Raw genomic sequence first — 26,451 nt, forward strand, 5'->3', positions numbered from 1 at the left:
CGTATTTATAATATCACTAGGCAAATTATAAACACTCAAAATATATGAAAAAATCTACAATTTTACGATTGTCGGATGAACTTAGATATCCTAGTCAGTTTATAAAATGTCTAGTCAGATTATAAAATAACAAAATCCACAATCGTTCGGTGACAGAAATGTCACATTCCCCACTCAACTAGTTTCTAATTACGTTTAAATGTTTGGCATAATATTTTGTGACTCCATACAAGTACCCTAACGTGCTGCATGCCACACTATGCCACACTATGCCACTCTATGGCACAAAAGGCGTTCCTAAGGCACCGATATGTTAAGGCACTATACTTTTGTACATATAAAATTGATCATATAAAAACATTTATATCAAAAATACAAAATATATTATCGTGTTTTATATAAAAACCGAGAATTTTGGTTATTCCAAATCAAACACGACTTTTTCAAAGATATATGGCACTCTATTTGCACATAAGAGTACTGACATTACAAAAAAAAACTTCATATAATTACGTAATTATAGAAAATTAAGACTGTATTTAATTTTTGAGAATAAAAACTCATAGTTTAATGCAATTTTGAATATTTTTCGTCAGTCTTAAATACAAGAAATCTCATAAGGCGAATAAATCACAGATATTTGCGATTTTCAAAATGTGCCATTTTTTTTAATATAAATTAAGTCATTTAACTATATAAGAAGTTTGTGAGTCATTATATCAAAGCAAATAAACAAGCAATTTAAAATAACAATAAACCAAAATAAAAAAAATGTTTTTTTTTTTATTTTGGGTCTTCGGTACATTTTACTTTTAATAAAAAAATATAAAACCAGAGACTAACATAGATTAAAAAAGACCATAAATTTTCTATAGATTATATAGACCATAGATTATAGTCTATTGTATAGCATAGACAATAACGACTCACAACCTCCTTGCCCACTCAGACTTGAACTCCGAGCACTCTATCCACAACGAAATCATATCTAATCTCTTCTTTTTCTTTCTCTTCTGTCTTCAGATTGTCTGCTGGAAGATTCTCGAAGTGGGGTTCAGGGTTCAAACATGGGTTTTTGCATTCGACCACCTGCTCGCTAGTATCAGAGGTCTGGTTTGGTTCTCTTCTTAGTTCGTAGGAGGTCTTAGACGACCTGCCGTCAGGAGTCCGTCTCTCTTCAAGGTCACCTTCCCACTCCTCTCCGGAGAGGTCGCCCTCCTCGTCAGGCGGGATCGGGATGACGCTCTTTGTTCGTGTGAAGAATGCCATCTTTTCCCTTTAATGAAAATTATTTGTTAGTATAATGAATTATGATATTTAACACGGACAAATTAACCGCAGGAACGTAGATCTTTTGAACCAAATAACATCGATCATAATTGTTAGAAGTTTAATTTCTATAAGAATTTAACTAACGTAACTGTGAGATTTTTTCGATTATTAAAAAAAAGTAATCAAAAGTATTAAAAATTAACTTCTTTCTAAAGAAAATTTGAAAGTGTTAGGTAAATCTTTTTGGCGGTTCAAGGTCGTTGCGTGAAACGCTAATGCCTCACCTCCGCTCGTGTCCAAATGTCATGCAAACTGTGTCAGGAGCGTGCCAAATGGAAGTGTATGGTCTCCTACCTATTTGGGTTAGGGGCGTGAGTTATGGTGTATACTTACTTAAATGTGACGAGGTCAGGTCTCTTGGCGCGACGCAGACGGTAGATCTCGCGCGCGGTCTTGTGCAGCAGCCGGGGCGGGTCGCGGGGCGCCACCAGTCTGCCCAGCGCCTCGTCCCGCGCCGCCCACCGCGCCACGCCCGCGTCGCCTCCGCTACACGCCTCCTCCAGCCTGCACCACACAGTTATATTATAAACTCACGCTTTGTTAATTAAATTAATTATCGATTGTTTACATTAAACATGCCTGACAAGTTTTTAATTTTTAGCTTTGGCTTTGAACTATTTTAACTTCTTTATAATACTAGCTGTGGCCTGCGATTTCGTGCGCACGGAATTAAAAAAAACTTAATTAGTAACCTATGTGTTCTTCCAGACTATGTTCAACATATATCCCAAATTTTATCAAGATCCGTTGAGCTGCTGTGGAGATACCTTCAAACAAACATCCGTCCATCCATACATTCGCATTATTTGTAAGAAGTAGGATTCTTGTCTACCGTTTTGTATCGAATACATATAAATTAACTTTCACATATTTAAGTTTACTTACATGTGATTTTTAAACAGTTTTTATTCACATTAGTACAGATATTTAGAAGTTCTTGTAATATACCTCTTCTTGAGCTGTGCGAGTGTGGCTATCTCCGCCCTGAGGTCTGCGAGGCGAGCGTGCTGCGCGCGCAGGTCCAGCGTCAGGTCCAGGGAGGTGCGCGCGCCTCCTCCGCCTCCCCCGCGAGACGCACGACCACCTCGCACGCGACCCCATCTACACAACACATGGATACAGTTCAATAATAATATAGACAGAATTACTGAAACAAAATATTTTTTTTAATAAAAATCAATGTAAAAACTAACAATTCTAATTGTGAATGTCGATATTTTATTAATTTCTATTATATATTTAATTTAGATATGATTGCCAATAGTAATGTATTGCAGAATAATACATAATGCCTTTTAAGGGAAAAGTTACTGATCTATATAAATAGATAGATGATTGCTTGGATATGACAATTTTTGTTTTGGTCCGATTTGACTCGCCTGTTTGTGTTACGTGATAATTAATTCTATCTATATTATTACTTCCAATCTACACCATCGCTAGAAATCATCAGCTTCAAAATGGCGGAAATGAAATACGCACAGAATACTTTGTCTTATAGCCAGTCTTATTATAGAGAAAATAGATTGACATAATGCTAACACCATACCTGAGAGACCTGCGCTCGCGCACGCTCCTGTCGAAGGGTATGCGGGCGGGAGGCTGCAGGGAGCCGCGCCGCGCGTACTGCACCATTGACGAGTCTGACTCTGAACGGTTCAATCTGAAATTATACATCATTAATTAACATTTTTAATAGAAACTAGAGGTCACTCGTTACTTCGTTAGCGGAAATTTAACATGGCCGCGTGCATAAGCTATCTTCCCATCAAAGTATTGTCAGAATCGGTCCACCCGTTCCGGAGATTATCCTGAACAAACGCGGCCTTCCATACATACATATTTTAAATACATAAAAATTACTATTTCGTTATTAACTGCTCAAATATAACATATAAACGATATTACATATAGACAACAATTTAATTAATATTCATAGATAGATTAGATAAAAATTCTACCTTAGTAAAGTTAGAAGTCTAGATTTTTAGAATAGCTAATGATTATAATACTGGACTGTCCTATAACCATGGGCTTTCACTGAATCAATTTTGACAATGTAATCCCACAAACTTAGGATAGATATTTAAAGTAAAATGATGATTTGAAACGAACCTGCAAATATAATGTCCTTTGCCGATGCTCTGCGGTTGTGGTGAAAATGTCTGAGACCGCTTTATTGTTGCTAAAGGCTCTTCACTGCTTGCATTTGCTTGTTGACTTTTTCTAAAAAAAAAAATAACATAATTAAATAGTAATATTTTAAAAGAAGTTACCGCCTTACTCAGAGTCCCTAATGGGTCAAAATCGAAATTAAGGAGATAATTTAAGACTTAATGCAAATAGACTAGACTAAAAAACTAGTGCAATTATTGATTCTTTTATAACAGAAGGGGGCAAACGAGCAGCGGGAACACCGAGGTGTTCAACGACGCCCATGGACATGAGCAATACCAGAGGAACCGCAGGTGCGGCCTTTGAGGTGGTGATAAGCTCTATTGATTTAATTTTGTTTTTAAAAGATATATTATAAAGATATTTTCAATTGAAAACACACATACAAATTCATACATCCACATTGTGCTAACATGCATTTCATGCTGTAACATGCTTTTTGTGATAATTATGGCTACTAAAACATCAAATATACCCATGATTATCTTATTTCAATACTAGTTAACACGACTCTGTGTGCGCAGAATTAAAAAAATAAGTAGCTTCTTCCAGATTATGTTCTACATCTATGCCAATTTCATCGAGATCCGTTGATCCGTTCCGGAGATACCTTCTAACAAACATCCATGCATCTTAACATTCGCATTTATAATATTGGATATGTCGATTCAATTTAGTATTGATATAAAACATAGTCTGGAAGAACACATAGGCTAGTTATTTTTTTAATTCTGCGCCGACGAAGTCGCGGGTAAAAGCTATTTAAACTGAATTACAAAATAATTAAGACATTTTTATCTAACAATTTAACATTACCATTGGTATACTGTTTTTTTGTAATTTATATATTTTAGTTCAATGTAACATAATAACACGTAGTAACTAGCGCCATCTATACCATAGAAATGTCTATGGTATATGTCTATGGTAGAAAAACATTTTATTATCTGTGCAATCAAAAATGACAGTTGGTTATAATCTAACACATTGTTTTAATAATTTTTCTTCATAACAAACATTTTTATTTATAAATGTCGTATTTAAAGTAATACATGTCTCTATATTACATACAGACAATGTAATTTTTTAGGTATAGATTAATTTTATCTACGTCCTTAGCTAATCTACTTATATATATCTAGCAAATAAATAAAATATAATATTATTATAAATTATAGATAGATTAGCAGCCATAACACAAAAATGTAGTTAAATTAGCAAATAATATGAAAGCGCACACAACACAATGTAAACATACCTATTTATATATTTATAAGCTATGTACAGATATTGTAGGGTTTATATTATTTTTGTAAAGCCGTGTCCTCGTGCGGCCGGCCGTCCGCCGCGCGCCGCAAGCTCTTTATGTATCTGTCACCAAACATATGCCACTTATGTACTCCTTTATATACAACTAGCTGCCGCCCGCGACTCCGTCCGCGCGGAGTTTAAAACATTATTAGTCTAAGTGTTCCAAATAACATCGAGATACTTTCAGCGGTTTTGGAAATACATTCAAATAAACATCCACCCATGTGAACATTCGCATTTATAATATTAGTAAGATAAGGTGCCAAACAAGCAACCTGAATTCGCTGAAATAGCGAAGCGACCGCTGCTTATAGACAACAGCAATTGCAGATGCGTTGTCTACAGTGATCTTTATAAATGGACTGACTGTAAGTAGTTTTTTTTGTGGCCATTTGAATTTCGCCATTTCGGCGCTGATAAAAGGAGCAACAAAAAGGTCGCCTTAATAAAAATAATCGGAATGAAAACCACATTTAACCACATTTTTTGACGTAACTGTGTTTAAATTCGCGATACATATTGCTATCCCACTCATTATCTTTGAAATAAGAGAGACGACAAATATAAGAGCTGAATAACACGGTTATAACAATATACGTTACAATAATGAATGTTACTGTGTAAAAATTATTAATACATTTTTGGATGAAAATGTGTACATAAAAATAGAAAGAAGTAATCATCCCTTAGATTATATACCATATAATAGATTGTTTCCCGTTGGGCCAATCGGCCTTTCGATCAATCGGTCCAGTAGAAAAAACCCCATAGAATCAGACTGATAAGATTTATATTTCATTCTATGATCTCAATCGGCTTCATCGGTAAAAATCCTTGTGGGCCGATTCATCGATTGGCCAATCGGCCCAACGGGAAACATCTAATATGTAATAAATAGAACCCGTTGGAATAAATATAAAAACCCAACCTGTTGCCTTTCACCAAGAAAATCCCAAACCCAACACCTTAAATAACACAGTCATATTATAAACTAACGATGTTAGCTTGTAAGAAGCGAAGATAAACTAACCGTCTATGCAGCTGTCTCGCTCCCTCCGGACAGAAGTTGCATTCTGTGTTTGTCTCTTTCTCTGCTGTGGTGGGGTGAAGGAATTCCTCTTCCAGTGCGATATCCTCTTCAGGAATGTAGTCCTCGAATGAATCCTCTTCCACTATCTGAAAAGTTAGAAATTATAAACAACATTTTTTTTATATTATAAGGCAGTAAATGAAAGACCACATGAAATCGCTGAAACAGTGAAGCAACAGCTGCTTAAAGCAATCTGCAATTTCATATGCGTTGCCTAACTTTAATCGACGGAGGATGGGATGCACAAGGAGATATTTTCTCTTCCTCCTTCAAATTAGTTTTGCCTTTCCGGCTTTTGTTTAAAAATAGGCCTAAAATTAGGCCTAATTAATATAAGTGATTCTAACTCAACAGATTTTTTTTATTATGACATACTAGTATATTTGAATACTAATAAAATACGGGACATTTTAAATAGTGTTATAATGTATATTATTTAAAAATGTCATACCTGATTCAGCGGTTCTCTGGATTCGTCGTCCTCCGAGGCAGAGTTGTCTCCACAGTCCACATTGCACTCCGCACTCGTCATACTCTCCGGACCTACGGAAATATATATTTTATTTATATATCACACCACTGTATACCAAAACACAGTTATTTAAACAATCATGTCATCAAGCTTCATTTAGCCGTTTTGGAGTTACCTTCTAACATATCCATCCATCTTACTTATCTTATAAATGCAAAATGTTTGGATGTATGGATGGATGCTTAAGGAAATTTTAATGAATTTGCAAAAGAGCATAGTCTGGAAGAACACATAGGTTATTTTTTTTAATACCGCGCGAACGGAATCGCGCGCGAAAGTTAGTCTATTATATATCCAAACTTTCGCATTTATAATATTAACAAAAATTACCGTGGGTTTCTGAGACGTCCGTTTAGAGCATATTGTTATATCTGTATCATATGTTTTTACAGAGATTTTGGTCTCAAAAACCTATGGTAAATAAAATATAATTCTTCTAGAACATTCCAAAGTAACACTTTAAGCAAGAAATACAACTGACCTCTATTCCTTGTAAGAGTTGATGTCTGCGAGGAGATGACAGTAGACTCATCTGAACTCTCATCTCTTCGCATGCTGCGGAAGCTGAGCACATTGTACCACTTCTGAGACACGGTGTCCGCGTCGAAGTCTGCTAGGCTCACTTGTGCACAACCCTGCAAAGGAAATACAACTTTAATGCACGTAGTAATAAGGTTCATTGTTGATATGATGTGGTGAAGTCAGAAAATAATCGCTCTCGCCTTGTTTTTGTTCACATGGCACTCAAGACTTTCGCCGAATACTCGAATTTGGCTAGTTATCATCATAATATAGATATCTAAATGTTTTTTTACAAGTATTTCAACAATGAAAACTCTTATTTATCAGCATAGATACACTGTCTTTTGGTTTTTCAAATACCAGGCTAGCATAAGTAACATGGTTAACCTCACAGAAAGCAAATATCTCCAGGAGTATAGCTGCAACTGTTCTTTTTAAAATCGTAGTTCATCATCAGCTCATCATTCCCACTGAGGGGAACGTAGCCTACCCTAAGTTAGTGACATGACACAAATCTTTAAATTTCTTCTCAAATATGTACTTGTTGCCGTAAAAACTTTCGTAAATAAAAAAAAAACATTGGTACATGGCGGGATTCGAACCCACGACCTGTAGATTACAAATCGAGTTTTTAACCCCTGAGCCAATGCTCGTTGTAACGACGCTAATTGTATTAGTTTAAATGGTATTTAAGTGCCATTTAAGTAACTGTGGGAGGTATGGAACAAGTTCACGAAACGGTAGCGAAGTACCAGGATAACATAAATACTAACGAGACATTCAGTGCCGGCGGTGAGGTTGAGCTGCAGTGTGGCGGCGCGCAGTGCACGGTGTCCGAGTGAGGCACGCTGCAGCTTGCGCCAGGCTAGTGTTGTGCCGCGCCACGCCAGCGCCGCCGTACCGAATGCCACGCCCCCACCACCGCCCACCACTAACGCGCCGCGGACACCACTACACAAACACATACCAAAATTATATAATCAATCAATTAATTACCACTTTTACACATTATAAGTTAGAATCCTTTAGCGAGAATGGTTTCGTAACAAAGTCAAGTGTCAGAATGATTAGTGAGGGGACATAAATGTCGACATTTTAAGGCTAGTGTTGCGCCAGTACACCGGCACTTTGTCGGATTTTCTTCCTAACACTACAATAAATGTTATCCTAGTTAGAGAGCCAAGGTAATATTGATAGCGTAAAAAACTTTCTTAACGGAAAAAAATATTCGATAATGTAATCGTTGGTTTCCGAGATCAAAGAAATCTGTATAAAACATACCGTCATTCCTCTCATTACCTTTGACAAAACAGAAATAGAACATACCATGTTCTAAATTTGGGTTTTGGTTTCAGAAATCATCGGTAAGAATATTAAACTTTAGCTTTGTATAGAACATTGAAATCAACTAAATTAAGAATATTTTTTATCTTGGTACTAAATATCAAAATTACTTGTTACTTGCATAATAGCAACTCGCAAGCTCTTTGTCTAAAATGACATTCGAAAAATAACGAAATAAGAATAAACATCGTACATAGATGAAGATATAAAATTAAAAAAGTATTAAATAAAAAAAAATACTGACACTTCAGTGCCCATGTCGATGTAGAGGGCGTGCAGGTTGCGAGCTCTCAGTATGCCGATCTCCAGCGCGCTCTCGTCCGGACAGTAGCGCAATTTGATTTCAATTTGTGCACTGTTCACTGTAATTATAAAATTAATAAATAATAAGCACAATTATATAAAAAAAACATTGGTCCGACTCGAAGGACCATTTTTTTATATTTTGTATTCAGTTTATGTGTTTACATCTTATAAAATCTATATTAATATGATAATAAAATATGAAATTAGCTCCGAAAGTACTGAACCGATTTGAAAAATTATTCACTGTTGCTGAACTAAATTTAATTTAGTTTTTTTTAAATTCCGCTAGTAATAAATAAAAGACTATACCGGCGTTAGAAGCGTCTCCGCCTTGCGCCGCCTCGAAGACCCCGGAGTCTCCCGCCACCGACTCGTCGCTCACTGCCGCTGACACTGATCTAGTGTTTGTACCTGGAACATTACATTCTTATATCAATCTTTTTATCATAACAGGGGTAGACAGACTCAAAGATAGTTTATTGATGAGTAACTTTGTAAATTATTAAGTTATGTTATTGTAACTTACCACTAGAAGAGGGAGTTCTGGGCGAGAGCGGTGGTGGGGGTGTCTCTGATATGGGTGACAAGGGTTCTCCCGGCCGGCCTGGACCTTGCAGCTGTACTGGGACTGTTACAAAATTTATATTAATTTTACTTTGACTGAGAAATTGATGCAAATAAAAAGTATCCTTGCTCGAAGGACCATTTAACTGGTTAATTATAAAGATAGATGGCGCTGTAATAAAAACATACGAACCCTCATCTAATTATATTAAATATGAGAATGTAAACTGATTTGAGAGATGTTACTCACTGGTGGCAAGTCCTGTGACCTCATTGAGTCCAGTAGCGACACCTATTCTCATCTCCGCTAACTTTTCCTCTAGTTCTCTCTGCTGCCGCCTTTGTCTTTCGACCTGGAAATTACATATTAATTGAATAAGAACGTTTCCAACAAATTACCTCTCAAATTAAGTAAGAATCACTTTATCATAAATTTGGTATCATTGGTTACATAATCAGTTCTTTAGTATTCATTTGCGGTATTAAAACTACCCTAACCGTTGGTTTCTGAGACCAAAAAAATCAACAACATCAAGACAAATAAAAAATATTGTCATCCTCATAACACAAAAATATAATTTAAAAGGGTATTTTGGCCTCAGAAACCCACGATTAGTAACCAATTGACGACGAAGCAAGTTAGCGATGTTATCTATTTGTATACAAAAGTTAGATATTTGGAACAGGGTTTGCTTGTGTGTGTGGTTACCTGTGTGTAGGAGGGCGGCGGCGGAGGGCTGGCGGAGGACAGGCTGCTTCGAGGAGAGAGGGAAGGTTGCGAGGCGGAGCTGCCGGCCGGCGTCACACTGCCGCAAGGGTAGCTGGTGCCTCGCAGAAGTCTGTAGAAACCAAAAATCTGTTTATACGTCCTTCTCTACATTATGACCTAGTCAGCAAACTAGGGTACACTCAGAGTCTTCCTGAAGAGACATGTAGAAGTTGATAATAATAGCTTGATGTATTTGTAACTCTAATAGCATAATGTATAAGAGGAGTATTTAAAAACATTTTTTTAAGGTGGCAAACGAGCAAGCAGCCATTTAAATTTGCAGAAATAGCGAAACGCTACCCACAGATATCCAAAATTGCAAATTCCAATCGATAGAGAAGAAGACGCACAAAAAGATCCTATGTGACCACTCTTCAGTCAGATCTACTTCCCCTTCCAATTCTAGCCTTATAAGAAAAGGGTAGGAAAGAAAAAAGGTGTCTATAAGGCCTGCGGTACGCACAAATTTGCTATGAAGCATAACTAAAAAAAACTTTAGTTAGAAGCAGGAACATGAAGTGCCATAATTTGAATTCGCTGAAAATTGTACTCTACATTAAAGAAACAAGATGTTTTTTTGCTTACCTTTCAACTCTCCGATGTAAATCAACCATATCGATTGGTTTGTCCGTTTGTAGCGAACTTGCGATTTGCGGTCCTCCGTATATATCGGTGAAACTGATCCCAGAACTTAAGGACCCCTTGCTACTTGCTGTTGACAAAGAGCCTAAGCTGGAACTACTCGACACTGACAAGGTACTAGCTGACAATGTCTTTAGTTGACCTTCCAACGTTGTCATTGAAGTCAACGCGTCTTTTAACTGTTGTAGAAGTAATTGTTTCTCTTCGTGAAGCTTCAATCTATCCGCTATACATTTATTGGACATTTCGAAAGCATTTTTCAAGTCTTGTTCCAACTTTTTACATTCAATTTGGATATCAGTCATTTCTTGTTTAGATCTAGTCCGTGGAGTTATACTTCGTAGTTCTCTTAGCAACTGCTCCTTCTCTTGGAAGAGTAGGAGACGGTCTTTATCCGATTCCGCTTGTCCGGGTTGTACTTTGTCCTCTAAATCGGCTAACTGTTGCTGTATTTGTTGAATTCTTTTCCTTGCTTCATCATATTGTAGGCGAACCCGCGCCATTTCTGCTAGCCTAGTACCTATGGGTACTAAATCCGCGCACAGATCCGTTTGGGACGCTGTACTTAACTTCTCCTGTGGGAGACTTAATGTTGACAGATCAGGTGAAGCTTCACCCAGTTGGAGACGAGTTAAATCATCTTTGAGCTTAGCTAGAGACTGCATGAGATCTGCCTTTTCTTTCTCGCCTGAAGTTAACGATTTCTGTATATTCTTCAGTTCCGTCATAATAGCTTGAGCCTCTGTTATATTGTAGCATCCCTGTTGAGAGCTTAATTTTTGTTCCACTCTGTAAATATGAAAACATAGTCTTAAAAATCTTTGCAACAAAGCATCGTAAACTACAGTATATTATATTTCGTCCTTTGAGCTCAACTTAAACAACTCTGTTCATGTTAAACAACTCTGGTTATAACTAAAGATGTGTACTAACTCAGCAAGTGTATCAACGCCGCGTCGTGCACTGGCGACTTCTGCGCGCGCTTGCCTTAGCTCCTTTCGGAGTTGAGCGACCCTGCCTCGAGCTTGTGACACCTCCGTTCGCAATACTTCGGGATCGTGACGAGAAGTTGTCGACGTCGTCGTCATTGATGTTGTCGATGAACATACTGCAATAGGAAAACATTAATTTGTAGCAAACGAGCGGCAGGAACACAGAGGTGATCAACGACACCCATGGGACTCTACAACACCAGAGGAACTGCACATGAGTTGCCGCCGTTTGAAGAAATGGTATGCTTGCTGCTTGAAGGACTCTAAGTCAGTCCCATTAAAATTATAGTACAAGAGACTGACAAGAGACTGTGAGAGGTCGATATTTACCAATCAAACTGATTGGCAGTCGCCAGCGACGTAGCCTGTGTTCTTCTATACTATGTACTACATCCATGCCAATTTTTGATCCATTGATCCATCCATCTATATATCTAAACTTTAGCATTTATTATATTAGTAAAGTAAGATTAATAAACACTCCTTTAACTTGCCTAGATAGTAAAACGGTTCCATGAATAAACTTCGCACTAGTATGTTAGATAAAAAAATGTTAAACGCGTACTAAAAGGTATTTGAAGAATATCACCACATTACTTAATCACAAAGGAATGCAGTTCCTCGTCAAACTGCTACAAACGTTATAAAAGTTTACTTTTAGGCCAATTCTTTTGATTGAGACCCAAAATAAGAAACAGGAAAATATAAAACTTAACAATGACCCATGGAAGGGTTACACCTTGACATTTTTTTGATATTAAAATCGTATTTCTTTATATATCTTGCATACTTCTTACTAATATTATAAATGCGAATATTTAGATGGGTGGATGTTTGTTTAAAGGTATCTCCAAAACGGCTGAACAGATCTCGTTAAAATTTGGCATAGATATAGAACATAGTCTGGAAGAACACAGGCTAATTAAGATTTTTTTTATTACTCGCGGACAGAGTCGCGGACAACAGCTAATTATGACATAAATGCCATGACAATTTAAAATATAATCAATGAACTCCAAATGTGTTTCTTATAATTTCTGATAGACTACTTACATTATGTAAAAACTTTTTTTAAACGGATTAAAAAAATCGCTTGTTCAAGTTCATAACTTTGCCGTGCTATTAAAGAATTTTCCGGTATAATACACATAAACCAGCAAATCTACATAGTATTGCATTCTTCCGAGTAACGAGAGACCGACATATTTTCGCGTAGCAGAATTCCATCACGGTTCGCAGTAATTATTAAATGCATCCTGAATCATTATTATAATAAATCAATACGCAATGATGACTTCATAATGGTATGGATTCATAAATAAATACGATGGATATATTGCATGATCGTTCGTTCTATCATTGCGATTGTACGAATGAATGGAAATTCAGTCATTCGTTGTTTGTGAATATTGTAAATAATTCAATTATTAGCAATCCAAATAAATCAAAACGTCGCAAACATCTTTATAAAATATTTTTTTTGAGGATTTTACACAAAACTCCGATAACGATTAAAAAAAGCATAGTATATGCTTCTCTTTCCCACCTTAACAGTTAGGTATATAAATAACAATGATAGTTATATACTCACGACTCGTCCTGGAAGCGGCGAGGGTGGACAGGGCGTTGTTCAAATGCTTGTACTCGTCCTGTGCGAGACATAACCTCTGCTTTTTCACATCGTACATCTCCCGTTTTGCCTGTGGACAATAAAAAGGAATTTAAAAAGAATCTTCAAGAAATTTCCAAATTACATTTTGTAACTTACAACCTGAGGGCTTAGTAACTCCATAGATATAAAAACATGTATGTAAACATGTAAATTTTTTTCCAAGGGTAATGAATGCCATCCGAAAATGTCAATACAAGTAATTCGACAGTGGAAACCCACAATAATATACTAGTACAATAAGTATAGTACGTAATATTAAATTGATTTTGATAAAGTGGAAATTTTATACAACAATTTCAACAATCTTTATAAACAGGAATGTAAGAAAAAAACCTTCTTTGAGCAAAGATTAAATCTCGCTTTTGGTTATAATTTTATTATTCGTCATTAATTTTTTGCTACCTATAATAACGCAGAGGCACCCACCCGTCGGAAATTACACCCGCGTCGGTTGGAATGTTATTTTTAATTATAATTAAGAAAAAAAAATGTAATATCCAAACTAGCCTTTGCGTTGCCTACCAAAACTATTTATGGATCACGAAAACAAACTGACGCAATAATAATTTATTGGTAACGTTGTGAAAAATCTACACTAAAGCAATGCTTAACTTACTATGAGTAAGACAAAAAGTGTTGAGATTTGATTAGATTCAAAGTTATAATATGTAATTGTTTATAATTTTAAAATGACTTCTTATATTGTTAAATTTAAACTTCCTAACCTTACTTTCACAGATTTAACTTTTAAAAAGTTAGATTTCTGTAAAATGTCGCTACAAAACGTATAGTTTTGAGTATTTCAAGTTTAATACTGTTATTGAAGGAAAATATAAGATTTCACACAAAAATTTATGAAGCGAATACATTACTTTTCACACATCTTTAAGATTTTTAAGAAATATACCGAAATGGAAAAACAAATGAAATCTTTATTCAAACTAAACAACATGAGAAATACGTGATATGACTTCTTTATGATTATAACATATAGGCCGGTCTTAAAACTGAAGGTTAACGTAATTAATACTTAATTCAATATTAGCACTCATAGACGTAATAATTGTATTATTACGACTAAAATGTATATGAAATTATTCTGTAATATTAACAAATTAAATTATTTATTTAGTAAATTCTATTTAAGTATTTAATTTAGAGAATAAAAAATACTAGCTGTTTTACCGTATCCGTCCGCGTGGATATATAAAAAAACAAATTAGTGTAGCCCAAACATCCATCCATCTAAACATTCTCATTTCTAATATTAGTAAGTTAAATAAAAACAACTTTTCAAGGCATAAATTCGAAAAAAAATGAATTAATAGTATCCTATGTCCGTCTCCTGGTTCTAAGCTACCTCCTCACCAATTTTCAGCCATATCAGTAAAGCCGTTCTTGAGTTATAAATAGTGTAACTAACACGACTTTCTTTTATATATATAGATTAGAATTTCCAAACATTTATTTCTTATTTAACATTAATTACTTTATGAAATAGTTAATTATTTATTATTATTTGAATTAATATTTAAAGTCAATGGCAAATCAAAGCGAATCGATGTTTAGTGTAGGTGTGATTGAAGAGGCCTCAGTTGCCTCGGTCAGTCGCGGCGATTCAGGTTCACGCGCCGGTTCGAAATTCATCGAGTCACCACCAAAATTAACGAGTCATTAGAGCGAAATTCCGCTGTTCAATTTTTTTTTGCGATGAACATAAATACAGTGGTACAATGAGCGACCACTTTTTGTATGGAATGCGTGCAAAAACACGACGGACACTGTACGCGTATATATCCTGTTCTGCTTCGAACGAATTCGTAATGTTTATTTAGTTACGAATTTTTATTTCATATTTAAGATTAAGAATATCTGATATAAACTGGCAAACAAAATTATTAAACGGTTAAAAGCTGGTAAATATTTACAGTGAATAGACGTAGTGATCCTGTGAGGCGTCCGGAGCTCTGAAGTCGGCTCCAAGTGTGCGGCGGACACTGTGGGAAGGTGCCATTCCTACTGAGAAGCTGCGTTGCTACGTAACCCTGACCCTCGTAGTAGGCCACCTCCGACACCGGCACCAATCGCACCTCAGCCGACCGTAGCTGCCGCACCGACAAGATATTCTCGTATATCGCCTCATCCTCCAGATTCTGACCCTCCGGACACAGTCGGTATCCGAACTCGCGGCTTATTTCATCTATGTTCGCGTACTCTGGATTCTTGCGCAACTCCTCCAGGTTCTGGTACTGAGGCTCCAGGACGCTCAGGCCGGGAGGCTGGGTTGTGGTGGGGCCCACTCTAACACCATATTCGCGCACCATGCGGGCGACGCGACCATCTTCTGGGCAAATAGCGTTGCGCGATATGCGCATGGCTGGCGGACCCGTGGAGGCGCGCGCTCGGAACGGCTCAGCGTCTTCGTCCGGGCCCGGGGGAGGCGGCTGGGACCACATGGCAAGAGCCCGCCGCGACCGACACATCTTAACCCCCAAAAGGGCGCGCGTCGACTGGCGAGTGCGGGCGCGCGGCGCCGCTCCGTCGGAATGCGCCCGCGCCGTCCAAAGAATGCAATCTCGGACGCATTTCGGAGGTCGATCTCTCCGCAGGGCCGCGGGCCGCGTCCCGGCCAGCGCCCATCTGTCGCAACGCAGCGCTAACGGACCCTGTCGCCGAGCCCCATGCCTGTGCTCCGTCTTCCAAACGCGAATCCTTCACGTTTACCGAATTATTACTACCATTGGGAGACAGATTAAACTTCACACAGAAAGTAATTAAAGGAACCATAATAATTAATATGCGTAATGCGTTTTATACGTAAATAAACAACGCATCGAGTCTATAAATAAGACTCACAAAAGACTTATAAATTTTATAATGATAAACCTGATTGAAAGACATTAAGGCATCGCCACACGGCGGTGTCGGAGGCGTACACCGTCAGAGGTGGAATGCAAAAAAGCAGTCAATTTCACATGTGTCCGTGCGATGCTCATTACGCACTGTGACAGTGAGATTTTCTCGGATTTTCCACATAATCGATTCACACGCCTTTGATAATGGAATGTACTGTGGTCGGTTTCAACGTCTGCTCTGGTATAAATGTAATGCGTGCTTGGTCCGGAATCGTTGCTCACGCATTCATAATCCAGGCCGGCATGCGATATGTGAATGACCGTGTGACGAAGCTTTACTTTTTGGTATTGCTCAATTGTTATAAACCAAGCATCATTACAATAGCAACTTTTTTTAACCGTCTTACTCTTGAATTCTTCCCAAAAAGTTTAACTAATACGTATTTATAAAAAGTCTAGCCATCATTTAGGAATTCAACAAAATGTTCATAAAAATTTCTAAATGCTGGCCGTATAGAAATTAATAACATAAAATATTCAGAAAACATTTTGGTCAGCTGCATTCCAGACTCGAATAGTCTCGAGAAAAGGTAGGTAAAGATTCAGGTAAAGTTAGAAATAGAGGCGTCTGCGTTCAACAAATGTTAACGCAATGGAATTCCCGAGTGACGTAAACAAGCATTTCCTGACCGTTATTTCAGCATTACTTGTTAAGGGTTAATGCTATTACAACTAACATTACTACCCAAGTAAAGTTAAATGTAATTTTTTTTAACTTTATACGTTCTAATAAAATTTAAGTATCTGTTATGTATCGAATAAAATCATATTTTGCGAACATGGTGTTTTTTTTGTGACTGATTGCCACTGTTTGCCTTGAGGAGGCATTTACAGCTTCACCGGCGAACATGGTGTGTACGGGTCGGTTATAACGAAATTCCAATTTTTGAATTTGTCGTCTGCCTGTCCGCCAATCTGCGTTTATTGCGAGTAACCTCTAAAACCACTGGACTGATTTAGACGAGACTTTTAGTGGAAGGTATTTCGACTAACTTAGCGTACTTTTTTTCTCTGCAGTAACTTTGGATGTACTATTTTTCTACTATAATTTCCCTCTGAAAAAGTCTTAAAGGCCTTCCATCACAAACCATCAAAAACGCAATATTCGAGGTATGGGTTGGTTAAGCAGTCCCTTAGTGTCTTTTGTGGCTATTTTAAATACTCAATGCGAGTTACCTACTAATATTTAATTTCTCCCAACTTTCTACCGACTCCCCCTACGACATAACGTTATAAAAGTAAAAAATTTGCCTGTCACAACATTTGTAGGCATTTTATAGTCGCATAAACAAAATCGGACAATAAAATAATAATAAAAACTGCTCGTAAATTAAAACCACTGGCCGTTTCCTAATACTTTAGTGAAATATCTTTTAAGATGTACGTTTGTAAGATATTATAAAATTTATTATAATGTATGCCGAGTTGTTTTACTAAAGTTATCTTCGTGATAAACAGGATTTCAATGTTTTTGAACTAGACTTGAAGAAAAAAGTTTTTATTGCCTCGTATTTTGTCTTCTTAGAAGTTAAGTTCGTGTTTAAAGGTTTAATGTTAAAAGTGTAAAGATTTGAAAGTATTTCTTTTTGTTCTACCTCGTGTTTTTTTTAATAATTATTTTCTTATTGCTGGAATCTGTATTGCCGTGGGGGTTTCGAGCTGCACATCTGCCTCCCCCAGACCGGTTACTTTTCGACTCATTCTACTCTACAACTGTCTCTTTCACTCGTATACAATACCATGGATACAGCCGTCTCATTCCCACTAGTGCATCCACGGACTAATTTTACGTTTTTTTTTCTTCGTTCGTCTATCTGTGAAACCCCCCATTCTTTGATAGTTGCTTTTGTTTAATAGCTTTACGACTTGCATAATAGAAAATGTTGTATAAAAATCTATTATCCGTCAAATAGTAGTTGTAAAAATATTTTATTACATCCTAAATAAGAACTGCGATTGTATTATTTCTTGGAATAGCAAAAAAAACGAGAATGAGTGAGCAAAACCTAATAATTTCTAAGAGAAACTTTCATTACGAAACAATAGGTTCAAATTAATACAACGCAATCGAAGACTTACAAATCTAGTTAATTCTATATACGTCTATTGAACGTATAGTTTTATTGTAATCGAATAAACAATAGTATATTTTAATATCTATCTGCCAGTATCTTCGGGACCTTGCCTAAAGGGACTCCTTTTAATAACATATTTTAGTGAATTATTCGGTTTTTTTTTATATTTTATTTTTTATCATAGTTTTAAGACTTGATGTAATCATAGAAATAAGGATGTAAATAAATTTTAGCATTCATTTTAATATTAAATCGACAAATTTTGACATTTTTATTTAACATTATGAATCGAGCTTTAATTTATCTACATCTAAATAGAATATTTATAATGTAATTTGTTGTGTATTTTTAACTAAAATAGTACACTTAACTATTGGTTGTATCGTCCTCGTTTTAATGTAGATTTACTACTCTAAAACGACATTTAGGGACTGTTTAAATAACCTCTAAACGCCCCAAATGTGGTAGTCATTTTGAAACAAAGTTTTAGCATTGACATTGAAAAGCGCGCGAAATCTAGAACATTCAAAAACCATAGAGTAGTTAGGACTAGATAAGACACATCCGAAAATTTGTGTGTGCCCTCTGGCGGGACGTTTAGTTTTTATTGCGTGGAGATGGCGATGGCGGGCAGCGGGCAGCGGGCCGATGCCAGCCCGACGCTTGGATGCGATTAAAATTCCTGAGATGCCTCTCGCCGTACCCCGCCGGAGCGGGGCCACAGACCATTTAATATACAGACAATATCTTTAATAAAAATATCGAACTTTCATTCTCAATGCAGTAATAAATATTGGCTTAAAATACGACTTCACTCTTGGAGCTGTAATAGGTCATATTCATATGATTTATTTCAAGTGAAATGGCTAAATATTTTAAAGTTACAAAGTTAGTCAAGACCGAGGAGATCAAGTCTTAATCTGGTAGCGAATTTAAGAGAATATCTTATAAGTAATAGATTCGTTACACTAGTATAGTTTAATATTTTCTTGTATATGTGGCGCCATCTATTATCACAATTTTAAAATATTTTTTATAGTTTAATTCTGTGTTTTTTTTAATTACAGCAAAAATGAGCAAAAATTGTCAGATTAAATAACTACGTATTAAAATAAAATGAAAATCAAAATTGTCATAAAAAATGTCACTTGCATTTTTCTAAGACTTATTCTATGTAAGATTCGGTCTTAAAGTGAAAACGCAATTTTTAATATAGCATGTTCTTAGAAGACGCGTGACAAACTAGTACACCGTCTGTGGAACCATGCATGGTCGGGAATCGAACCCGGAGTAACATTCGCCTTCAAATACCAACGTTCTAGAAAACTAAGCCACGACGACTCTATCAAACTTGACAAAAATATCGTAATATTCACCAAAATGGACTTATAAAAAAATCGCCAAACATTCATAACAAACATAGCTGATCTTCAAAGTCGTAAGCATCTCAATAACAAGAGTCAAATTTTAAATCAAAACAAACGACAAGGAAAATACAAAGACGAATAATACGCCGAAAAATTATTCATATTTCTTACACAGTCTAGCATTACACGCGATTATAACTCAGGGTTGCCAGAGAAAAAAAACTCGAGCATAATTAATACCTGGCAGCTAAACTTTAAAAGTCGTCAGTAAAAAAACAAAAATCCAATTTGCAGTATACAATTTTTACTTGAAACAACTGCTCCCCAGTACAGGAATAACGGACTTAAAATACCGGACACCTGGCAACCCTTCGAGAGGGAAAAGAGAAAAAGAAATAATAAAAAAAAGCACACGACAGAAGGCCGCGGCGGAGCGGCGCGGGCGCACGAAATGCGAGGCTTTACCTTTTCGTTTTTTACTCTCATATTCTTATTATTGGGCCCGACCGACCGCTCCCGGTGTTACGAGAGAGGAATGCGCCATAGACCTAAGCACACGTAGACGCGACACCACAGTTTTTTAACTACACATACATTTAATATTATAATTATTGTGTGAGTATGATTTATACAAGTAGAATTTAAAAAAACAACAAAGCATAAAAAACACAAATTATTAATTAATAATACACCAGGTACCACGATTAAATACGAAAACTTTTCAAAAGAGATTTTTGTAATTTAAAATTTTTGAATATATACGTATTTTAAGTAATTCTAATAATCCAAAACATACAAATAAATATTTATACAAAGAGCATTATCTTCTTATAATTCGTATACAATAATCCCATATGTAATGTATTTAAAAACCAAATCTCTTTCGTAATGTCACAGCTACCGTACAGCTTATTATAAATTCATATCGAGAGTTGTGACTATAATCAATACCATAAATATTTTTTTATAACCATCGCCTAGCACGTTGGAACTCTAATCGTTACCGGAGACTGTAATTGAAAAAAAAAACAAAAAATTCCCATCTATTTTTGAGGTTGAAATTGTTTTGTAGTAAAGGTTATGAAAATACTAGCTGTCACTCGCGATTCCGTCCGCGCGGTTTTAAGAAAAAAAGCTTTATAAGTAGCCGGTATGTTCTTCCAGATTGACTGTATATTAAATGTCAAATTCCATCAAGATCCGTTGAGCCGCTCTGGAGATACCTTCACACAAACAAACATCCATCCATCTAAACATTCACATTTACATTAGTAAGACAAGTAATCTCAAATGAATATTATGTGGGTTTCTACTATTGATAGATAAGTACAAAAACTCTCTCTATTTATGTGTTTTGTGCGAGTGTTTCAACAGTGAAAACCTACACTAATGTATTGTAACATCGACAGATGTTTTCCTTATTATATTTTTTACGATGAATTCTGCGTACCAATACTAGTAATAGTAAATATGAAGAGATCTACCTGCGTCCTTCAAAATGTAAACACTTATGGAATGCGGGTAAAAAAAAGGGAAATGTTCTCGTGAGAAATGATGTAAAAAAAACTGGGCATTCTTTGTCAGGGGGATGGGAATCGTGCGTTCCTGGTATTCGCGTGCCACGACACATTGTTGGTTATGGAAGATCTATTTTTATTGAATATCTATTTGTTATTGAATACTAGCTGTCGCTCGCGACTCTGTCGACGAGGTATTTAAAAAAAAACTTAATTAGTAGCCTATGTGTTCTTCTAGACTATGTTCTACAACTATGCCGAATTTCAGCGAAATCCGTTAAGACGTACCGGAGATACCTTCAAACAAACATCCATCTAAACATTCGCATTTATAATATTAGTAAGATAAGAAGTAAGAAGTAAGATAAGAAACATAGACATAATTTCAAATAATATTCAATATATTAATCATTGCTTTTATTCTCTTAGAAACATAACAAGATGTTTTTAAATATACGAAGCCAAATAAATGTTCAATATTTTTCGCATGTCATTTGCAAGTTTTTAAAACTATTATGTTTGTTTGCGTGTGGCACCAGACTGGGCGCCGGTCTTACGATCTGTCGTGACTTCAAATCCTTTCTGATCTGATTATCAAAGAACCGTGTCAACTAAATGGTTAAGCATGTTGTTTGTTGAAAAATTAAAAATAGAAACTTTACAACCTTTCTTGTGTTCTACTTATTCAATTAATTATCGAGAAAAATCTAATTATGTATTTACTTTGAACTTATCTAATCTTACTTCTTACTAAGAGCTTCAGTGGATCAGGAGTCAAGCACTTGACTTGCAATCTGCAGGTCATGGGTTCGAATCCCGCCATGTACCAATGTGTTTTTCGATTTCCGATTTACTTATGTACATTTATCCGAAGTTCTTACGGTGAAGGAAAACATCGTGATGCAACCTGCACATATCTAAGAAGAACCCCGCACTTGGCCAGCGTGGTTGACTATGGCCTAGTCACCCTTAACTTAGGGTAGGCTCCGAGCCCCTCGGTGAGGACATACAGTAAGATAATGATGACTTTTCACTAATATTACCTATAGAATGCGAATGTTTAGATGGATGTTTGTTAGAAGGTATCTCCAGAACGGCAGCATGGATGTCGCTGAAATTTGGCATAGATGTAGAACATAGCTTTGAAAAACACATAGACTACTAATTTAGTTTTCTTTAATTCGTGGACGCAGTCGCGAGCGTCAACTAGTCATAGTTTTAATCTAGAAAGAATATTGAGTGGCTTCTAGAGTAAAATCATTGATTTCTGATTTCTTTATATTAATGCCATTGGCATTTTATCAGGAATCTTTATCAAACACTCTGTTACTTAGAAAAGTCAAAAAAATCAATCCAAGTATCACAATTTATCTTAAATCAAAAAGCACGTCACCTACTCGCTTATTTCACGCGTTCTAGTTCATAGTTCAAGTTCAGGGTCGGAACAAATCAAAATTTCTGACATTCTGACTTCTCAGAAGTTCATAACCGATTGTAATTGTCCGTCAATTTCCACTACTAAAATATGTGAACCTAAACTGACATATTGTCATCTCTATTTTTTTAAAGTGTATGAGTGGGGTGGCTATATGCTTGTATATTCTGCAACGAAAACATTAAGTTAGTTTCTATTTGACTTTTAACCTGACGTTTTGAGATTATATTATATTGTATCATTGTTTTTTTTTTTAGTTTCGTTTCATCTAAAACAAGGAATTTATATATAAATACTAAAATAAAATTTCATAAAAATATTTATTACGTACGGTTTTAACCAAATAACAAAAAGGTCACCTACCTCTTTAAGGTAAGTGACCTTTGACGTTTACACCACGCATTAATTATAAAAACAGAACTATAGAATTAAATAACAATTTAGACATTTATATTCCTTTAAAATAAAGTGACATGAATTTGAGTTACTATTATATGTCTATTGTTAGGAAGAAAATCCCAAAATGTGTCAGTGTATTGACTCAATACTAGCTTTACTAAAATGTCAACGTTTATGTCCCGTCACTATTCATTCTGACATTGGACTTTGTAACGAAAGCACGTCATTCACGCCAAAGGATTTTAACTAATAATGTCTAAAACTATGCAGAATTTTTATAATACTTAAGTGCTAATTTACACTTAAAAAGGGTCTTGACTGACGGACGGACAATAATGTGATCCTATAACGGTTCCGTTTGTTTTCTTTCGAGGTACGGAACCCTAAACATTTTAAATATAAAAGGGTATTATTATTCTAGTATGTAAGCTGGGACTCTCCTACAATAACTGGTATTCCATTATATAAGATAATATGAGGTCCAAGACGACGTAAATGTGTCCAGAGAATTATTTAAATTATCTTAAATGTTACAATTATGCGAAATTAAGAGCCATCTGGTGGCGCTAAACGGCGATAATTTTTTAAAACGAGCAAATGAATTACGAAAACAAATGTTATATTACTGCAACTATGCTCTTGTTGAACCAGAGTTTATGCATAAAATGTTCTCAAAGATATTCATATGGAAAGCTTAAATATTACGCTAAGGAATTTCATAATTTAACTACTTATATTTTTAAGACTAAACGTTCAACTATTAACCAAAGTAACACATCTCATATATAAACCAGGCGTTCGAACTATTAGGTTTTTGGACGCCGGTGTAAGTCGCCATTCCATCCGCCCGTAACAGTCTAGATCCTGCTCCAATAGGGATGATTGTAGTAAAAAGACAAAGATAAAATTAATAGTGGTATTGGATTCTTAAAAGATTAAAGTCTGTTTTATAGTGCGAGACTGTAGTACGGTCACTGTAAGTTACTCTGCGACTAAAAACTAATTCTAAATATAATATAGATTGTTGGTAAGGTACAAAACAAAAGCGGTCGCTGGGTCCGTCGTCGAGAGAACAATGCGGCACGCGCCGAGGTCGGGCGTGTCGAGGCCGCGCGCGCAGCCTTCCCCGGCCTTCAACCCGACCACAGGGCTGGCACTTTTACTGAACACCAGATTTTTGATAGACATGTCAATCTGTTATTAAAGTCAACGCTTTATTTAGTAAACGTAACAAAAACTTTCTGAGTGTTAAGAAACATAATTTTAAATCCGTATCTAAAATTTTTAATTGACCAATCCGATACCGTACTGTTCAGTCGACTAGATTTAATACGTCGCTTATAATATTGAGCTTTACATTTTTTTGTACAACCTTCTTCCAGTTTTATTTACCACCATTAAGACAGTAAATAATAAAGTTTTACTATAAGCTATAAGCAGAACAAACTAGGCAGTTTCTAGAAAGACAAGGATAAACTACAAGATTTTGTTCCGCTAAGTTTTTCAGAGTAAAGGACAACCCTATTATTGGTGTAGGTACAACGCACTTAGGTTTATGTTGTTTAAAAGCAGTTGGAAAAGTAGAGCAAAGAAAGATTTCAACTCGACTCAAGTGTTGCTGCTAATATTATGTAGAGGGCGTTTGGAGTGCGTTTTACTTAGCAATAACTACGGCAAATATCCTGAAAGACAATTTAGTCAAATTAACGGAAATGTCTTTAAGCTACAAAGACACTGATAGTCTACCTCGGTTGACAATGGATTTTTTTTATATTAGAAGGCGGGAAACAAGCAACGTATCGCCTAAATTTGATCCGACGCCCATGGACATCCACAACGTCAGAGGAACTGCAGATGTGTTGCCGGCTTTTAAGGGTATACGCTCTTTTCTTGAAGGTTCTCGTAAGTCGTAACTTACGTATGAAACTAACAACTGACAATGTTATTTAATCTTATCAGTCATCTTGTCATTCGCTTGAAAGAGGGGTATTAAATTAAAAAAAATAATTAATTGTAATTCAAATTTAAAACCGTTGGATCGTAAACTCTGAAATGTTGGTTATTCGACAAGAATACGAACGTATCGTTAAGTACAACGGTTTCTTTATGACATCTTAAAAGGAAATCTGCATACCTTACACCGTATGATAAATTGTGACACGAAAAACTACAACCAGATCGTAAAGTTGACATTAAATTTAAAGAATGGACACCGCTTACTTTTATATTAAAACATTTAATAGATACATGTTTTAACATAATAACCGTGCATCTTACTCCCTATTAACATTATAAATGCGAGTGTTTGGATGTATGTTTGTTTGAAGTTATCTAAGGAAACACATATCCTGATAGTTAAGTTTAAATTTTTATCTCTGCGCGGACGGATTCGCGGTCGACAGCTAGTAAGTATTGAACTATAACATCACAGTTTAAAAGACATCAACGTCATTAGTGATCATTTAAAATAATTAAAATATACTGTTATCTCAGTCTTGACACAGGGATGGCGAAATATTTTACACAAAAATCTTGGTGGCAGAAACCCATGGTTTGCGTGGAAAGCGAATTCTAAACGATCAAATATGGTTGACAACTTCGTCGAAGTTCGACTTGAGTCACGGGATTCCGCAGCCGGTGGTGTTCTGTTTTTAATATAATATGTTTTGTATATTTCTTTTTTGCTGTAATAATGTAAAAACGTAAGATAATAATTTGGATATATTTCTAGTAACGTATTAAAAGCTTAGATAGGGAGCTTAACCACTTAAATTTATCTAAACAAAGATGCTTCCATAACAAATGACTGATTGTAACAACATTCCATTCCACGAAATATATTCAAAGAAAGCTTTAAAACCAAGTTATTGTCTTAATAATAACAAACAACAGATTAAAATATTATGTTCATTCAATATTTCAAAACGTAAAGCTTTTAAGTTGTTTTAAAAATAACAAAGAAGATATAAAACGAATATTAAAATTTGTTCAGAGATTATCAACAAAAAAAAATCTTAAATCTTAATTATCTTGTTGTTTACGTAAAAATTCAGATAAGTTTAACTGCAGTTAATTTACATAAATGAACAATGAAAACTTTAATTTTGTACAAACTCTCCGATAACATAAATTATGTAACAACTTTTTGTTTTATAGTTTTAAAAAGTAAAAAGATGTATGTATTTTTAAACATTAATTAGAATCCTTTGGCGCCAATGACTTGCTTTCGTTACAAAGTCCAGTCTCAGAATGATTAGTGAGGGGACACAAACGTCGACATTTTAGTAAGGCTAGTGTTGAGTCAATACACTGACACATTTTTGGATTTTCTTTCTAAAAGTATGAATGTTAATTACTAGGTGACTAGAACGACTCAACGAATCTAGATGAAATGAACAAACATAAATTAAAGATAAAATCAGAGCATATATGCTTCATTTTATCTCGTCAAACTCTTTCCCGTATTATATGTGCAATGAAATGAAGTCGAAG

The 26,451-nt window shown here is 35.7% G+C and overlaps 1 protein-coding gene across 3 annotated transcripts in view; it reads right to left on the reverse strand.

The window, feature by feature from the left end:
- Positions 1–799: 799 nt before the first annotated feature.
- The window catches only part of kibra (WW and C2 domain containing protein kibra), a 70,571-nt gene continuing 44,919 nt past the window's right edge, over positions 800–26,451 (reverse strand). Inside the window, exons 1-18 of one of the 3 annotated variants that reach the window (XM_013316130.1) lie at positions 15,180–15,770; positions 13,171–13,279; positions 11,521–11,695; positions 10,531–11,376; positions 9,886–10,015; positions 9,427–9,529; positions 9,139–9,240; positions 8,922–9,023; positions 8,551–8,668; positions 7,736–7,913; positions 6,922–7,075; positions 6,360–6,451; positions 5,849–5,994; positions 3,448–3,558; positions 2,882–2,995; positions 2,281–2,433; positions 1,666–1,836; positions 800–1,276 (exon numbers count right to left, since the gene is read on the reverse strand). In XM_013316130.1, coding sequence (XP_013171584.1) covers positions 946–1,276; positions 1,666–1,836; positions 2,281–2,433; positions 2,882–2,995; positions 3,448–3,558; positions 5,849–5,994; positions 6,360–6,451; positions 6,922–7,075; positions 7,736–7,913; positions 8,551–8,668; positions 8,922–9,023; positions 9,139–9,240; positions 9,427–9,529; positions 9,886–10,015; positions 10,531–11,376; positions 11,521–11,695; positions 13,171–13,279; positions 15,180–15,734 — 3,690 coding nt within the window. In that variant the 5' untranslated portion in view covers positions 15,735–15,770 and the 3' untranslated portion in view covers positions 800–945. Of the gene's footprint in view, positions 1,277–1,665; positions 1,837–2,280; positions 2,434–2,881; positions 2,996–3,447; positions 3,559–4,749; positions 4,879–5,848; positions 5,995–6,359; positions 6,452–6,921; positions 7,076–7,735; positions 7,914–8,550; positions 8,669–8,921; positions 9,024–9,138; positions 9,241–9,426; positions 9,530–9,885; positions 10,016–10,530; positions 11,377–11,520; positions 11,696–13,170; positions 13,280–15,179; positions 15,772–26,451 lie in introns of those variants that run through there. The other 2 variants (XM_013316131.1, XM_013316132.1) reach the window with 2 other exon arrangements.

Source organism: Papilio xuthus, unplaced genomic scaffold (genome assembly GCF_000836235.2).
Source record: "Papilio xuthus unplaced genomic scaffold, Pxut_1.1 DF826949.1, whole genome shotgun sequence".
NCBI lineage: Eukaryota > Metazoa > Arthropoda > Insecta > Lepidoptera > Papilionidae > Papilio > Papilio xuthus.